Source organism: Stigmatopora nigra, chromosome 12 (assembly GCF_051989575.1).
Source record: "Stigmatopora nigra isolate UIUO_SnigA chromosome 12, RoL_Snig_1.1, whole genome shotgun sequence".
Taxonomy (NCBI): Eukaryota; Metazoa; Chordata; class Actinopteri; order Syngnathiformes; family Syngnathidae; genus Stigmatopora; species Stigmatopora nigra.
In genome coordinates, this window is record NC_135519.1 from 10,657,453 (window position 1) to 10,676,455 (window position 19,003).

The following is a 19,003-nucleotide window of genomic DNA, read 5'->3' on the forward strand; positions in this document are numbered from 1 at the left end:
TATACACACAGACGAACATGAGAAGTAAAGCCAACCAAATGATTCTTTGTTAAAACCAAATAGTGCAGCGCAGTTGATATTTAAAGACTGGTTTGCATGTGGCTTCTTGGACTGCAGCTTTGTTTAATATTGGGACTAAAAACAGTTCTGGGAAACATAATACAAAACATTTTTTTTCTTCCTTATAGTACAATGTTAAAATGTGTTGTTAAAATAGTTGAGTAGCAAATTCGCAACATTTTCTGTTCTGTTAGAAGAAAAAGGACCCACGCCCCCCCTCCCAAGTCGAGTTATTGAAGATGACAATGAGACAATGCATAAAAAGCGGGGCTTATTGTCTTACTGCACGGGTGGGGAATCATTTGGGAAATGTCCATTGAGATGAAAAAAATTGCAGTTTTTCCCCCCGTTAAATGTTCTATGCAGGTCGTTTTTTTTTAAATTAAAAATTACATCCCATTATCAAAAGGACCCCCACCCCTGCCATCAACTATATAAGAATAGCATTCAAATCACTGGCCTTGACAGTGTGACACAAAATGGAGGATTCTATAACAACTCACATTATTACCATCACAAGAAGGATCTAACAGCAAATATTTATACGTGAATATACTGCAAGGTTCAGATGGATTACACTTCTTACATCAGCAATAATGAGGAAAAGAAAAGCAAAAACAAGAAAAATAGACTAGATTAATTGTGAAAACAGTGCAAAGAATATTTCAGCTTTTTTTTTTTTTTACATTAAAAAAGTTAGAAAATGAAAACACTTCTGTCAATTCTGGTCCAGACATGCAGCGTACCACCATCCTGCTATACCGAAATGTTGCGTGGATGTGTGTGAATATTTGTGTATGTGTGCTGGAGTGGATTGTGATTGCGTAGTGGTTCTCAACTCCGGTCCTCAAGGTCCGGAACAGTACAGGTTTTTGTTCCAACCAGGTCCTACAAAAAAATAATAATTTTATAAAAGCGGATAAACAAATTTGATACTGAATAAGAATGCACACACATTTCTTCCTAGCCAGAAAGGGGTTGGAACAAGAACTCATAAAACACACAGTCATGTCAAGAAAAAAAAGACTGCAATATTTTAATGTAGCGTTTTTCAATAAAATAATTCCCCCATTTCAACATGTTACTATTTATAATGGCGCTGTATCCTAACTCCCATTTACTGTAAGGCCAGCAAGTGGGAGACAGCCTCTTCATTTCATTTTTCTAAAATATGGAGGCTTTTATGCAAAAAACAAAAGGTGTGAACAAAATTTGTGCACGCAAATGCATGAGTATTGCTTTTGCTCCTGCTGTAGTAGAATGTAAAATACTTTGCTGCATTTAATGAGCATGAAGAGTGCTACGTAATTGAAGGTCTGATTGAGTGATGGACGTCCAATTACTGCGACCACAGACACATTTGGCAAAGTGCAAAAATTTTAGCATAAAGAGGAGGAAAATGGTAAATGCTGTCGAGTGAAATAAAGAATAAAATTATTATTACATTTACGTTGCCTGAATTAGAATCCTCTGCAATGTATTTATTAAAGGACATTCATTCTAACTCAGGTCTAAGCCAACTGTGTTTAGCCCAGCAAGAAGTCAACCCAATGCAATACAGCTAAGAAAAACAAATGAAATTAAGACCAGTATTGTCCAATACTAGCTCTTTCTGCCCAAAAGACTTTAACCCTACACTTTACAAACTTCAAACTTCATAACAAACTTCATTACAACCTTCCCCATTCCTTTTCTGCTATACCTTAAAGGAAGTCAGAATCCATGATAACAAGTACCTGGTTAGAGAGTGAGAAGCTGTTGGCTGGACTCTTCTTTTTGCTGTTGCTGTTGTTATTACCGCCACCGCCAGAGCTCACCGTGCTGCCGCCCGACACTTTCCTTTTTCGCCGCTTGTTAGGTGCTTGTCTCGCAGGCTCAGCTACAAGCACATGAAGAAATGATCATGGCCTCAAGACTACAATAGCACTTTTGGTCAAAGCTAAAGTATGAGAGTGTCCATTATTTTTCATACCTGGGGGTGCTACCATTCTCTGCCACTTTTGGAAGAGGCAAGTTTTCAGGCAGTCTCGGGGACTCAAACTGTAAGTCTTGTGTCTTGACATCAATTCTTGCATGGGCTCCAATATCACACATAGCTTAAAATGATAGAATTTTAAAGATTGTTAATTAAAAGACATAGTGCTTTGTGGCACTAAGCCCACTGCAAAGTAGTACCACCACTGTCCAAAGCAATTTAGTTGATTGATATTCCACCTGATATTGACCTTGGATGATGTCATAGCTTTTCCATTCCCACCCAAATGACAAATTGAGCCTATGTAGGTTTGCACACAGCTCTATGTTTCATGCTATTGCACTATCAGGTGTGCTCTATGTTATTTCCACTTGTTAGTTATTTCCAGTTAACTTGCCCTTGATATTATTCATAAATTAATTTAAATGTGGGGGGCCCTAATTTGTTTTTCTTGCGCTTATATGATTAGCTATGACACTGGGGTGAGTCAACGCCGGCGACAACTGGCCAGAAACAATCAAACCGGGATTATTCTTTCCTAGCGGGTGGATCAACTGGATCACTCACCAGATGAGCAATCTGTGCAGTGAAATTTATGTATTAACACGCAACATTTGCCAGGCGATTAGAATTTTAATCAATGTTAACTTTAACACAAAAAGGCTAAATAAAATACATAATGTTCACTAAGCTGAAGAATGGCAAGCATTTTTCAAATCAGGCATATGTTTTGTTTGAATTTGGGGGCAGTCTTCCAAAAAATGTTGATTGAATTTTAAAACTGGTGCACTTTAAGGGTATCGACTATCAAGGTTGCCCCTTATTGATCTAGCAGTGGTGAGCACTATTAAAAGAAAACTTCCTTACACGGAGGTAGTTAAGTGTGGAGTTGGACAGCCCACATCTGGTGATATTTTTAGCCAGCTGATCCAGCATTTGAGGATCCTGCAAGAGCATGATTGACAGCACAAATATAATTAAAGCACACAAAAAGCACTGTAAATGCTTGTGGGTTTTGGATAGCACTCACATGCATGGCTAGGATGCTCCTCGGGAGGACCTCTCTGTGTTGTCTGATGCTGAAGTGCCACGTTTTGATTCTCATCATGTCATCAAACATGAATTCTAGGTACAGACGGCCTTCCACACAAACCTTTGCAGGAAAAAAAGAGCAAAAAAATAGTTTGCTTTGGAAGCCAACGAACGGATAAGCTACCGATATACTAGCCATACCTGTGTGAACATGGGTTTTCCATTCTGGGTGACCATGGTGCACTGGTCACAGTCAAGAGAGACAAAATTACTGTGGAAGGATTCTTTTGGATGTTTTAAGTTGTAGAAGAGCTCTGTAGCACCACCCTCAAAGATGCTCCGAAAATATCTGGGAATCAACGTCCTTCCAATTGCTAAAAAAAAATAAAAACATGTTTAATAATACAAAAAAAGTTAGGTAAAATGACTTATAAAGTAATTTGTAGTTTGAGGCAGAAGTGTCATTTAAAGGAAAAATATAAAACTAAGTGGAAGATATCCCCCTGAGCCGGATAATCTTAATCCAAGTATATATAAGTTAAGTATATATATAGTAGAAAATTACAGGTAAGATGAAGTTTACTGCACTCCACCCTGTATTCCGCAGACTGTTTTGATTTCCGCGGAATGCTTTGCAATCTGCAGTGTATTCTGCGATAACAAAATTGTGTATTCCCCCCCAGGAGGGGAAACTCCTTGCCTTAGAGTGCATGAAATTTCAGTCATTTTCAACAGTGTTGGCGGTGTGCATCAGGACTTAATCTTACTGTATCGTTTGGGCCCGTCTTCCAGACAGAAGGTTATGGTGAGCATTGCGTCGTCCTCAAAGAACTCTGTGGTGAAGGCATCCCACCATAAATTGTCGCAATCCTGAACGAGGAAACAAACAACGTTCACTCATTTGTCATTAACTTGACTTAAGATCCTGCATAAACCCACAAAATAACAAAACTCATTTTGCCTGGAAGTTAAAAGTGGTCATTTTTAGAATATTCAATTTTTTTTTTGGTCACAAATCTTCCAAAACATTACAGCTAAAATCCCTGTGCCGTGCAGAGATAATCATGCATGCGTTTGTTGCCGTTTCTTTGGACACTAAGGGAAAATGTGTCTCATTACAGCGGCTCAGCTGGGTACTCAGGCATTGAAAACAGTTGGCACTCCAATTACATTTTAGCCAGGTTGATCAGTTAATCTTATTAGAGCTTTAATGTAAATTAAGTTAGAGAGGGTTCTGGATTCATTTCCCACTTTGAAGGCCACAAATGAGGAGATAAATATTAAAATCAGAGCCCCAGTCCAAGTATGGCTCAGAATGTGAATAAAATATTACTGAAAATTAAGACCAGTGAGCTTTGCTCAAGTTTGGGAATCTTTTCAAATAGATTGCATGACATCCCTCACCTCTGTCCAATTCTGTAGCCTTTTGTTTAGCTCATACATGCGATAGTCTGTCTGGTTTCCATATGGTGTGGGTCTCCTAGGACAGGAAATAGGAAATTTAATACTCAGTATGAAGCGTTGATGTCAAATCCCACTGTGTATACACGCATATGAACACACACGAGTGTGTAAGCCAAGTAATTACAAGAGATTTAACAATGTTATTCTTAGTCAGTAAAATATTAAGTCTAGAGTGACACCAAGAATGTACGTCCATTTTATTTGCACCAGTCTCAACTCACCCCATTCCGGGTTCCATGTACGATGGGGGATACATGGGTGTGGGCCTGTCGGTGGAGACACACACAAACACACACACACACACACACACACACACAAAACAATCATAAGTGAAAGTAGAAATTCAGGAATGAAAGCGGTATTAAAATTGAGGTTCATATCCATGAAGATCATTTCATTTCATGTTAGGATCGCTACATGGATTTGGCGTTATTCAAAAAATAACTTTGAAATGTATTAATAATAGACTGACTCAAAATAGAGCAGGGCATTAAGGCCTAAAAGTTCATAATTACATAAATTTGGGGTTATTTCTTTTCCAATGTACCTGTTGCAGTAATAGTAGTAGTAGTGGCTATTATAACATCAATTTCATTATCATTTTTATGCATTATACACATCTGCTGTGTGTCATGACACCCCTGGTGAATACATTAAAAAGAAATGAAAATCCAATTACACAAAAGCAAATGGGAGCATTATTCATCTCCTCAATTCAGGTCTGGTGTCAACTTGGTTCAAGGAGACTTACCCCACATCTCGATCCAGCATAGCGCCTGGGTGGAAAGGGGGAAAGCTGCCGCCGTTTGGTGGTTCCTTGGGAGAGTACAGCTTGAATGACTTTGACGAACAGCCTGCGGAGAGATACAGAGAGCGCAACAGAAGGGGCGGGTGAGGGAAGAAGAGTAAAGATTTAGTGAAGATTGCTTCGATGTTGCTACGTCCAAATCACAACATCATCTACAAGTAATCCAACTCTGGCTGTTATGTTGCGGGTTGCTCCAATAAAAGTGTGCCGCCCGAAATGTATTTTATCCCCCATAAACCCACCTCGTTTTTCCAAGCTGCTTTCATTAGCTAATGCATCTTCAATCTGCTAAATGGACAAGAAAAACAAACACGATCTGGCCGGTTCTTGTAGCATCCAGAGTGACATCGGGATCCCTCCCGTCCATGAGAGCCCATCACCATCTGCACTGTATGTACGTACACGCCCACCACTCTATTTGCCCCTCATCTAATACCCCTTACTCCCTGGCGCTGGTTAACCCTTGCTGGCCAAAGTATTAATGATAACATATTCTGTGGGACCTCATATGGTCCCACTAAAGCTATCTTAAATTTACCCGACAACAGCAGAGGCATATAACATGGAAGGTTTGAGGAGGGGGTTTTTGCATTCCTAGGAAATATGACCCTGTCTGCCCCAAAGGACAGTCATTCTCTCCGCATATGCTCTCGTTTCACATTGTGCCATAACAATAGGTCGCTGGATTGTTGGATCTGCCTGTTTGGTGGTTGTATTGTAATGTGTTACATGAACATACTGCGCCTGTACCTAGCATGTTTCACTGGCAGTCAATGGCAGGTTAAAAAGGCAGAAATGCCAGATTAAAACCAATACAGGGATGACTGCAATGCTGCCTAAATAGGCTGTACTTGTTTGATAATCTCGTTGAAGAGCCAGCCAAAGCATCAATTTGGTGTTAGTCCAAAACCCCTTCTTTGCTGCTGGTAGAAGCCAGGATTTTAGATAATTTTTCTGGGTCGAATAAAAATCGTGTTTAGTTCAGATACATATATGGAATGTCCTATATGTACTCCAAGACTCACCAAGCATTTAGAGGCTAAGGGTTACTTTTAAGGGTCACCCAACTGGAGAGAAAAATATATTTTTGATAAAATGCCTTAGTGAGTACTAAAAGTGCTACAGAACAGCATTTGTCATTTTTAAATTAAACTGCATAGATCACTCTCCTTTTAACTCTTTGGCTGACCAATGCAGGGAGGATTTATGCTCCCAAAAAATTCAATTTTATGACAATATAATATATTTCATGTTTAACTAATGAATGTGATTGTCCTTAGCATGCTTAGATTTTCAGAAAACATCCCCTGAGAGAAAACAAGTTTGGGCAAAGTGATTAAGATATGACTTTTTTTAATAATTAGATTTAATAAAACAAACGCCAGAAGGACAGGTGTCAATTTCCACACATGCTTCAATCCCAGGGAAGGCACTGAAGAAAAGTTTGTTGTTGCATCTTCAACAAGTATGTTCACATTTTGGACACCTTTCTTGTCTCATAAATTGAAAGGCTGTTGGGTGATGATGCAATAATTCTCCATGATAATAATATATCATTGTAATTGAGCAAAATCTGAAAGATCACATGTAAGGAAAAAAGTCCATGGAATGCAAATACTCTGGGTTACAAACCAATTCACAATTTGCATTTGAATTTTAAGAAAATTACAATATGCCTGAGACTGCCAAGCCAGAAGTGATGCAAAATAATATTAATAGTGTGTTTGCTTGATCATGATTTAGTTTAGAATTCGGCTAAAGTTTTGTGTCGTGCAGATGGTTTTTGCTTAATTTATATACAGAATAAAACAAAGTTGACATCGACCAGCATGATGAAATTGCACTAAACAACATAGCTCCCTCACATCCAGAACTTTTTTTTTACCTCACTTCATTTTTAATCGTATATAATTCTACTAATATGTGCACGTTTTGTTAATGCTTTAAATCTCATTGCACTTGCATATTGACATTATAGGCATTCAATTACATTTTTGTTAGGGTTTGCCTTAAATGCGGTCATTTCTTTCTTACAGGAAAAACCAACATTCAAGTTAAACTCTCGGGACAAACAGTGTATAAATGAATATCAAACACCATCGTTTGTATCGATGGTAATATCGACACCCCAATCGATCCACCCACCACTCGTGCAAACAATGGAGCTCCATCCAAACAGACGGATGCTCCAAGTGATTACAAGAAAACAAAACAGTCCAAGCAAGACTAACAATATATCCAAAGACTTTTCTTCCTTGTGTGATGAACAAGAAGCCCATACACACACATAAACCGACCCAAACAAACCGCAAAACGGTGTAAACGGAGCCGCAGGGCCGCATCCATCATGCTTTCATTGACGGATGACATTGCTAAGCTATCCCTTTGCAATATCCCTCACTTTTATTCGCTAAATCGCCATGGACCAGTGGCGAATACGACGATGCAGTATACGGTGTGGTTACCTGTAGAGAAAAGGCCACCGAAATGTGGTGTTGTTTCAAGCCAGCTAGCGTCGATGCTAGCCGGAGAGGCTGGACGGTGATGGCTCCAAGCTCCGTCGCTTGGGAAGGCACTTGTACGGTTCCCAACTACACATAAGACGCCGATCAGATGAGGAAACTAAAAGCACCAAGCGGTAACTTGTTAAATCTAATTTGCGATTAATAGTTTTCTTTTATTTCGAAAAAACGTTGCATTAGCATACGCGTGCGTGAGTTCCTATCTTCGAGTACTGTTTCTTCTTCTTCTCCTCCTGCTGCTGCTGCTGCTGCTAATAGGACTTCAAGACCCTTTGTTCCAGGCAGCCAGGCCATCGATACTCGAGGGGGGCTACAAAGACTCCGCCCCTCTGCGCGTACGCTGGCGCGCACGCTCATTCAGTTTTATTCTAAAGGACTCAATTCGCAACAATAGTTTTTTTCTTATCTTGGGGTATTTAAAATGCCCGGTGTAGTACCTGCTTAATGCAATACATTCGGATCACGATCCGGATGATTTTACATATGGTGTGGATTGAGATCCGAATATACCGCATTACCAGGCACTAGACCAGTTCTTCACAGTTATTATTTGACCTATTCTACATTGGGAAAATAATCACATGCCACAGCACAAATCCACCTGAATAGAAATTGAGATTTTCACATCTTTGCCTTTAATTGAGCATAGCTGCTTCATGGTGCAGTGATTCTTCTGCCTGACTTTGGTGCAGGCAGACTGAGTTCAACTCCCACTAGGTATGATTGAGAGTGGTTGTCTGTCTCTCTGTGTGCCCTACAACTGACTGGCGACCTGTCTAGGGTGTAGTCTCCCTTTTACCCGAAGACAGTTGGTTTAGGCCCCATCAACCCCCGCAACCCCTTTGAGGATGGGTGGTATGGAAGATGAATGAATGAAAAAAAAAGTATATATATATATATATATACTTCCAAATTAAAAAAAAACAGATAACCATCAACCTAAAAGTGGTATAGTGCTTTGATAACTGTAAATATTATGGTAGAAGTTTCAAACCAATTCCACTGCCTTCAATTTGGCAGTCAAACATGCAAATTATTAGGTAATGCATCCAGTAGAATTTATCTGTGTGTAGATAAGGAAAACAGGAATCCTTTGGAGTTTCAAATAATTTTCTTGCACCTAAAGCAAGACTATCCTGTTGGCTCAGTAGTCAGAACGCCTGACTTCCACACTCACGGCATGAGTTCAAAACCTACAATTATAAGCATTGCAAATACGTGCAATCTTTGAAGTAAAACAACAGTAATATAATATATATATATATATTACTTACGCACAAGTTTTCTTAAGTAAAATCATTTTTATTTGATGTTTCAGCCATAAAATGTCAGAACAATGGTGAGGCTTTATCTTTAAATATGGTTTGTCCTGTGTAACAGGCAATGGAATCAATTTCATAGACTTCAGCCATCATCCACACATAATGAACTAATGATGGTGAATTTAATTTGTACTGTCCTGACCTTGTCTGTCTTAAAACAGCGTTTGCTTGTTATCTCTATAGCGTCTGAAGTATGATCAAATGCTCTAGATTGCACGGTGTAGTAAATCTGCACCAGTGATGAGCGTTAATCAGGCTGGTTAACTCAAAGCGTCTTTGTAAAGGCTTTTGGGAAGTGATTAACTTTGCTGATGGCTCAAATCCTTTTCAAACCGCAGTCCTGATCCTTTTCTAGGATCATATTATATAAGGATATAATCTGTAGCCTCACTTTTAATCAATAACCACTCTGATGTTTACAAGCAATAGGTTTGAAGAAGCAGAGAAGCCTTTGTGGTCTCTAAGTGCATTTTAAAGCTCAATTTGTTGAGGCCTTCACTTAGATTGTTTGTGTAATTATATAAAGCAGGAGAGTAGATGAGGTTTTATTGACACGCTGAGAGTAAATACTGTACACCAAAAGCCTATGGGGTATTTTTACTGATAAAGCCTCAGATCAGATTCCTACTATTGCATTTGTAGGAAAAAAATCACTCTACAAATGAAGTTTTTTTTGACACAATCTCCATACTTAGTAAATATACTACTAACCCATGCACTACTTTTGCATGTATATTTGTAGATGGTGAGCATTTTTTAAATCAGAAAATAATAACCTAATTTCTATATTTTAACATTATATTAGTTCTAATTATACTTAATTTGAACTTTAGAGACAGTTGTTTTTATTTATTTCAGAGATCCTTGTCTTTTAACAGAAATCCGAGCCTGATCATGAAATTAGTGATGAAATAATACATCATTTTCAAAAGGCATCACAGATAATATCGGTAGGGGACGCTGTTTAAACAACATTTATCTAGGAAGATTTTGAATGCAAGGACCTCACAGAACCTGAAGCTACACTGTCCTCTACTGGAGCCTTTTTTTCATAAATATTCCAAAATAGTAGAGAGCGTACTATCGATTTAATTGAGAAATATGCGGCAAATTAATCAATTCTATTCAAGTGTTATAAATATCATTTTAATTCATAGAACCATTTGGATTGTATGCATTACTGAAACTATAATAAGAGATATTTTTGTGTGAATGTATGCATATTTCTATCTTTCTGTCCGAACTGCTCTATTTTCAATCAGAGAGAGGCTTATAAACTAGAAATTGTGAGATAAATTATAAATTCTAAAAAGGTACATTGCAATTAGGGCACATATACTAACTGTTTTTATTATTTAAAAGGGTATACAGATGATTCAGTTTTTCATTTTACCTGCAATATACAAAATCAGCAAAGAAAGTACAATGTATTTTAGTGCGTGTGTGTGTGAGTGTGTGTGTGTGGGGGGGGGGGGGGGTTGCTTTGTTAAATTTGTGTGCCGATAGTATAGGCCATGTACTACTATACCACTACACTCATGTGTGCATGTATGTCCCTATTTACTATAACAAAAATAAAACATTTTCATCAGGCTACTTACTGCCTTGCCAAAACTGAAAACAAAAGACAAAAAAAACCCTTGACTCCTAATGTTAATTATTTCTTTCCATAAAATAAACATTCTCATCAGTTTTTATCACTAGTTTGGTTGGCGCAGTTGTTAGGTGAAGTGACATAATTGTTAACAGTACCTCACTGTTCCCAACCAGGTTTTTCATGGAACAGTGTACAAATATTCTATTGATTCCAACTGATGTAAGGGAAAACTCTTTTATTAAACAGGTACTTAATAATTTGAGCTTTTAAAAAAAGGCAAACCCGTTGCATTCAGTGGGCACATGGTAGTTAAATGTAAATTAAAAGTGGTTGTGAGGGTGGAGGGGTCCAAGGACAGTTGGACCAAGTTTTAGAACTCTTTGAAAACCTGCAAGGGTACCATTAATAGCCAGTTAATTAGTAATTAAATCCTCTTGTTATGGTGACAAAGAATGGTGTGTGCAGGGTAAAAAAAGGGTGCTTTCCTTGGTGTGGAACATATTTCTCTCCTTCTTTGCTCGCAGGGACAGATGGGAGCAGTACATCTAGTTATTTAAAGACTAATGCTGGAGCTGTTCCACTGAATAATGAAACACCTATGGCACCGTACTAAATTTGACAGGAATATTAGCACAGCTGATTTATAGGGACACCGTGTAAAGACAAAAAAAAATGCCAATGTCACACCTCCAGTACAAATTCTCAAAGCCTACATTGTCGGTAACTAATTCACAGGTAATATATCAACAGAGCTGCTGATATTTTCATGACTGCACAGCTCGGCTGGTAAACCTGTACTTTGTAAATCCTGTTTTATGGCAAATGGTTCCTTTAATGGCTGCCATCTGTCAGCGTTTACCGTGATTTGCATTCTCGCTAATATGAACACAGTGTATATTATTAAGAGTCCATCTCTGGCCTGTTTGCATATAGATATTTATCAAGTCTTATTGTAAAAATTTGAAACAGTGTGATGATGATTTGTATTTTACAAAGTCATTCAAAAGTGTAATCGAGTATGTCTTTTGGTCCCGTCCATCTTGGGCCTTAATTAGAGTAGGGCTAAAGATGTACTATGCAATTCCAAATCCTTTATCCAGTTTGGTTAGGTGGCACACGCCAGCTTTCTACTGCCAGGCTGAGGGCCCTGAAGCAGATGTGACATCACAAGAGCTCATCTCAACTCTGCAAACCCCCTCCTCTCTCTATCTATATCAGACGCCCCAGCATCTCCCACACATTCCTCCTCTCTGCTTCCACACACACGGCCATTTTGATCTCATTTACTGTAAGGAGGGAAGAGACGAGTGAAGAAGAATAATGCTTTAAGCTAAGGTTGTTGTGTAATAAATAAATAAAAAATTTAAAAAATAAATAAAAAGCTGCCATCTTGGCTCTGCTTGAAGTCACTTTTCTCCTATCAGGGACCATGTGACTTTCTGCATGAGGTAACAGCGATTTTAGTGCAGAGCGGGAGTGAAACAAGGGCAAAGAGTGAGAGGAATGGAAGAGAGAGAGGGTGAGAGTGATGAGCTGAGGGGAGAGTGTGCAGGAGTGGGTGCGTTCGAGGGGGTTGAGGAGAGGGGTTATGCATGCGATCTATTTTTACCATTTAGTCAGAACAAAGGATGTGATTGGCTCCACTGCATTAGGGCGCAGAGAACAAAGCCTTAAAAAAAGGCAAAGTCACAGCTACAGAAGGTCGCAAGCACATTTCAAGTAGGCAGACGGACGTCGCTCACCGTCAGTGGCACGTGAACATTCACTGCCAGTGCAGTTCAAATGGATTTGCACCTTACCAACAATTGGAGTCAACAAATTAACGCGGCATGCTCGGTGAAGCCATTTAAATAATACTACTGCACAAACAGCCAGCAACAAGACCAATAGCCAGAAGGGAGAGAAGCATGATTTCAGGATAAGATTGGCTATTTGTTTACACACATGCACAAAACATACAGAATAGAATCTGAAAGGGGCAACAAATAATACTAAAATGACCCCAATTTTTGTTTTGCAGAATGAAACAAATATAATATATTCCCATGAAGGGTGTTGATTTGATGCCCATAAAATTTTGTGTTTTATGGCTATGAAAACACTGGCCAAACAAATTAAACGCAGTATTGGGCACTCATGTTTCCATGTGATTAACCTAATTGGCAACAAAAGAAATGTTAGTTTACATTTACAATTTGAATAAAAAGAGTATAAACACAGAGAGAGTTAACAATGGATCTATAAATGTCAATAAATTAGATTACACCAAAATATTCCAAAAGTATAAGGATTTTCCCAAATATATATCTTTAAATTTACACTACCGAACTATTCTACACAGTTTCCTACCTTTGTTTCAACATGTTGTCAGGTTCTGACCTCTCAGCTGTTGGAGAGGTGTTTTTTAAGTGACTATCTTCATCTGGTGTTAAGCCTTAGAAGTGCAATGTAAGCTAAATTTAAGCTTCTTGCGCAGTCCATATTTAATGAAATTATCATCCATTAAAACTGTTGGCCTGCTGGCTGTATTTTGAACACCCCTGATGTAAATAATGCACCTTCTCATAAGATAATTTATCTGTTCATACATTGTCAGGCTGCACTGTAGCTTTATGTTTTTAGATCCACCATCTTAAACGTGCCTCAGCAAGCTCATACACTTCTCTGACAGTTCATCTACTGCACATACCTTATGTGCACAAACTCATTGGATAATGTTTGCTTCACAACATTCTCTCTGACACTGCAAACCCGCCTTTACACCCTCCTCACACACCCGCACAAACACACACGCACACATATGGATGCCATTAAATGTTTTTGCCCTACAGTGAGGTATGTCAACAACGGTGTGGCATGGGGGTAGGGAGTTATAAGAGAGGAAAGTTAACAAAACCAACAACAAAAAAGTCGGTAATTTTGGTAAAAACCAGAGAGACCATGTAAGGAAACGCGCCACAGGACTTGCTCAGTTGCCTTTTATGATATTCATCCACCCAGATTGGCCGACAACCAGCTCTGGTTGTACTAGTATGTACAGAGAATGGATGGACGGATATATATATTGATGTGAAGATACTGATTATGTTAAAAATTTGTCAAAATAAAGCTGAAGAATAGATTTCGTCATGCCTAGGTTTGAATCCTCTATTGCAAAAACAAAACAAACCCATCACTTTGACTTGATTATGTAATTTTTGGCCTTTGTATGTAATTCTACAGTTTTTTGTTCTTATAGACAACTGGTGTTTGTGTCTATGTTGGGTTATTCAGAAGTTGCAAATTCCACATTGGTTGAGTTGATCAGAGCTAAATTTCAAGTGTTAAACCCTGGTAACAAAATAAGTTAAGTTTGTTTGTAGAAATGTTAATGATTCTCATGAATGTTTTCACTATTGTTTTCTTTCACATAGTAATTATTGTAGGATTATTTTTATTTCCTTAATATTTACCCACTTGTTACAAACTGGATAAAAGGACCATGGCCTGCATACAAACATGCGGGACAGTTCTGGAATCTCGCAAATTGACACAGTATACATCAATTATAACAGGTAAAAATTACAGCAATATATTATGGAAACTTGATCGATCTGATCATCATTGTGATATCCCATTTAGTAGTGACTTGGGTAAGAAAAAACTGAAAAATACACATAGCAAGGCATAAGGCAAAAGCAGTTTTCTATGAATCACAGTAAGAATATACAACATTCCAAGAAAATCACAATATTCCATCTCAAGTTATTTTTAAAGCAGGCCTGCAGGCTACCTGGTGGTGACCCTGGCCCACGCTTGACATAGTTTTGAAGCCCTTCTTACTTATTTTACATTTGTCTGACAGAGATAGCGTGCAGAAAAAGAGAGGAGTGGCAAGATGAGGCACTCACCGGGACAAGCGCAACCTCCAACAGACATCTTCTCACATGTTGGGAGTTCGGCTATGAAGGAAACGGCAGCACTCAGCCCTCACGCTGCTCGCATGGGTTACTCTTCTGAGGACAAACAACACAAGCAGACAGAGTTGGGGGGGGGGGGGGTGGAGATAAGAAGGAGTGGTATGATTCTGAAGCAGGGCCACTACTCGTTCGCTCACTCTCTGTCAGGCAGGAAGTTGGCAGTGGCTGCATCATTAACAGGCATGTTGCAACACAAGTGGGAGGGGAAATGAAGGAGAGATACTTGATTGCGCAGCAGACAGAAGGAACATGGAAGATGCGTTTGTGTGCATCTTTGTGTGTGTGTATGTGTGTATGGTGGGGGGGGGGGGGGGGGGGACATTGATGCATTGTCTATTTTTGCTGTGCTGCTGTGGGAGATAAACATTCTCAGTAGGGGCCCAGAGGCAGAGGGTCATTAATGCCAAACAAACACATGCACCCATGCCTCATGTATGACTGATTACTAACCCCCCCTCTCTCATTCTCTCACTTTCTCGTTAACCACCACAGACAGTATCGATTAAAAATGCAAAGCCCACCTGGACAGAAGAGACACGAGAGCCCCGCAGGAGGTGGGAAAAGTGTGCACATGTTAATATGCCCCTCTCCCTTATCAACAACAACATGAAAGCCTTTTACATTCTCTTCAACATGGTGTTATACTAGTTTACTATGTAGTGTTCTCGGGCAAGTGATTGCTTTGTTATATTGATCGTGCTGGGGTTTTGATCATTGAGTATAACTTTCCTGGCCAAAATGGTCTGTGGTAAATTTTGGTGGGATTATCACTTATGTTGTAAATCATGTAAAATTTGAAAAGCTAAAAAGATTTTTTCCATAGCAAAAATGTGAAAAAAAATTAATAAATCAACTAAATCGACCGGCAGTATAGTATGTTCAAATGTTATTGATGTCAAGGGCTGTTTAACTTTTTTTTTTTTGACCGCTCTCCGTATAAAACTGGATTGGGAATTGCTTACCAATAATGGAAGCCAATTAGTTAAAACATTAAACAATTAGCCCATATAATAGTGACGTTTAACTGTCAGCCCAAGTTTGTTTGCATTGCATGATGAATCAGTCAAATTGGGGTTTTTGAGAAGTTCATATGGATAAAGAATGTTAGTGCAGTTTCAAATCATTTCTACCTCAGATTATAAATTGTTTTTTTTCTGTACAAACAGTATACAAAGCCACTGTTGTCTGTAGATTGCACTGACAACCATGATAGGGCTGAGCAGTCTTCATATTTGAAAGACTGTTTTTTTCTGAACACGTGCCAAATGATCAACAGTTATCATTATTCTAACTATCCCATCTTAACTGCAATGTTATTTTACGCATGTGCCTCCCTACCTCTCTAACACAGGTAAATATATACAGTCTTACACCATATCGCCACCGAGTGGCAAGAATCTATATTGTTACATTGCATCTGGACATCTCTGATATACTGTATTGCATTGATACTATATGATGTCTCGGCTGCCTTTGCAGACCACAGGTATAAAACAGAAATTAGTTTGCAACCCATCAAATCCCTGACTCGATGGTTGGTAATTGTTGAAAGTGCATTTTTGTTTGGGCTTTTCAGGCCATAATTCTCTATTACCATTACTACAATCAATATTTCTTCTTTTTTTAATTTCTTCCTTAAGCTTGCTAATTTCTGCAAAATCTTATGAGATGTAGCATTTAGGTTTAATAAAAATCTCAGGAACTTGTCTTTTCCACAACCTTATATCTATATATAGAAAATGATTATTGTACTAGTTTCTGTTATCAAGGATCTCCAATTGATTCTTCAATGTAAAAAGGATGCACTGCTAATAGGAATTTAATACACATTAAGGCCTAATGCTTTTACATTACAATAAATTCCACAGACTTTATTTTGCTGCAGAGACATCTTGGTGGTCAGCTGCAACATCCTTTAAGGTAAACACAGGAGACATTTGTTCTCCATCATTGGTTTTGTTTGTAAATCTTGTTTTGAGGTGCATACTCTCTCAATCTTGCACATTTTTAGGTTGAAAGTCAATTCAATATTTTGGTAATTAAATGTGTACTGTGATTTGTCATATTGCTATTTTCCACATCCAAGCATCCTCATCCTAATTTTATTTCACTCCCTGTGTGTTGGATGTTTGTATGTTCCTCAGCTCTTAATGCAGCTGATGCGCATCCACCAATGCCAGACAAACTGGCTATCATTGCAGTTGTTATATGTCCATTTGCCCTAGTGGATTTTGCACATATATTTATAGTCTCATTAGTGTTGTCATCATTACTGTAACACCATCACTCTCATTATAGGCACACTGCTGTTGTTGATCAGCATTAATGCCCTGTTGCAAACAGATCTGTAATTTTGAGATTTGTGTTCCTGCAAAGATCCCATTTTGTGGGATGTTTTTTTCTGCGTAGGTCCCCATTTTGAGGCTGTTTTTTTCAGCTATGTTTTTGCTAATATTTTTGGGAAAGTGTCATAAATGTTGGAAAATACTAATAATGAACCCCGAAAAAGCAGTTAGAAAAACGCAATCAGTTAAAATTGCGGTAATTGGATATTGGCTGGAAAAAAACAATGGTCACCTGTGATTATTCAAATCTAGAAATTCCATTTTTACATTATATTTTTAAATAATGTGATGTTATTGGTTGTGAGCATTATGCATCATTAAAGCAAAAATAAATAAACAACTTGAGGATTCTCAGTTGGATACACTGGGACTGTTTCTAATCATAGAGAAAGGGACTCGTCACTTAAAGAAGCACGCAAGGGACTCCTGCTTTTGTGTACTTAGTCCTGTCAAGGTTGATCTCGACCACTGAGTGTCTGCTGTGATATAACATGTGACAACTTGTCTGTCAGACCAAAAAGTAAACGCATATGGTTCTCCCGCCGCTACTGAAGACCTCATCATGCGGGTTTGACAAAAGCTCACATCAACAGCGCCTGTCACTCAGCTGCAGTACAACAACAAAGAGCAAATATGAGTCAGCCTGGGAACGAGAGCTGACAGGCACATTGGCTACACACCAGTGAACAAGCAGGAGCATCACAGTTAAATGTCATACACCATGTCTGACAATATTCGTGGGACCCACAGACAATGAACATCCCCTTGGGCCCCCTTTTTCTTGTCACCAACACTAACTGCTGTCACATGTGGTTTTCTATGTGTGTGGTTAAAGGGACCGAATCAAACAAAGGCAGGAAAATTGCGTGAATGTGATTCAAAAAATGGCTTCCAGGAGCAATTAAAGCTGCTGTGCACTGTCAGACGTGCGCTCTCTCGCTTTCCTCCCTCTCGTAGATACAGACGCACGCACTGTGTCGACACATCAATAACAACCACTGCTCTTAGAATGTAAAAGTTCGTACATCACATTGCATTGCTTGCTCTACCTTGGCAAACATCTCCTTGAACAGACACCTCTTATGTTATGGCAGCACACACTCACACGGTTTACTCTCCCAGCCTAAAATTTCAAGTCAATATTTCATATGTTCCGGATATACTATCATTCTCACAAGCAGTGCTTATGTGCACGGCTCTCTTTCATCACCACATTCCATTTTAGCGCTTACCTTTCTTTTCTTTCAAGCACGCTCGCCAGCAAAAGTCCGCCGGGGTCAGCCAACGCAGTGGAAGACAAGCTGAGCCAGCTGGCAAAGAAAGAGAGGGCGAGACAGTGGAGGAGGTAGGTGTGATGAGCAAATGCTGATATAGGACGCAAATGGAGGGGGGAATCAAACAATGTGCAAATTGGATGATGAAGAGGAAGGCGGGAGTGAGGGAAGGAAGGAGGAGGTGGAGGAGATGAGGAAAAGATGAGGGAGGGGGGGGCTGCTCTTCGCTGCACTGGTATGACGCAGAGCCCCATCCTTCAGTGCCCACTGGAAAGGGCGGGGGGTTGTATCCATAGCAACGGCAGAGCAGAGTTAGGTAGTAGTTAGTAGCAGTCTGTTGCGATCACTTAAATTTTCATCTCGCTGCTTCAGAAAGGAGCAAATAAATTAGGGTGAGATATAATGATGAACAGACTGGTCGGACTTGTTGCCCAGTAGAGAAGAGAGTGGAAAAACAGGATATGCAAGTTAATTCGGACAATCAAAGGGAACATAAAACACGAACAGTAAGACAAGGTCCGAAATCACAAAATCAATAAATGAGCGGCTCTTATATTGTTGAGCCATCAGAACAAAACCTAATGAAATTATACAGATTGATTACAAGTTACAGCTAAATAGTAACTTCTGGACATGTTTAATGGG

At 39.0% G+C, this 19,003-nt stretch overlaps 1 protein-coding gene across 4 annotated transcripts; it reads right to left on the minus strand.

The window, feature by feature from the left end:
* Positions 1 to 729: 729 nt before the first annotated feature.
* On the minus strand, positions 730 to 18,558 carry ldb1a (LIM domain binding 1a). 4 transcript variants are annotated; one of them, XM_077729364.1, is made up of 12 exons: positions 18,317 to 18,558; positions 14,671 to 14,772; positions 5,283 to 5,385; positions 4,753 to 4,797; positions 4,472 to 4,547; positions 3,835 to 3,937; positions 3,269 to 3,441; positions 3,066 to 3,188; positions 2,903 to 2,980; positions 2,033 to 2,156; positions 1,797 to 1,939; positions 730 to 948 (listed from the first exon to the last, which is right to left on the minus strand). In XM_077729364.1, the coding sequence occupies exons 2-12, from the start codon at positions 14,696 to 14,698 to the stop codon at positions 895 to 897; spliced, it is 1,050 nt and encodes a 349-aa protein (XP_077585490.1). In that variant the 5' UTR covers positions 14,699 to 14,772; positions 18,317 to 18,558; the 3' UTR covers positions 730 to 894. The 4 variants fall into 4 exon arrangements, with proteins under 4 accessions (XP_077585490.1, XP_077585489.1, XP_077585492.1 ...); XM_077729363.1 differs by having other exon boundaries at positions 14,671 to 14,775; XM_077729366.1 differs by lacking the exons at positions 14,671 to 14,772; positions 18,317 to 18,558 and adding exons at positions 7,805 to 7,961; positions 8,047 to 8,199.
* Positions 18,559 to 19,003: the final 445 nt, after the last annotated feature.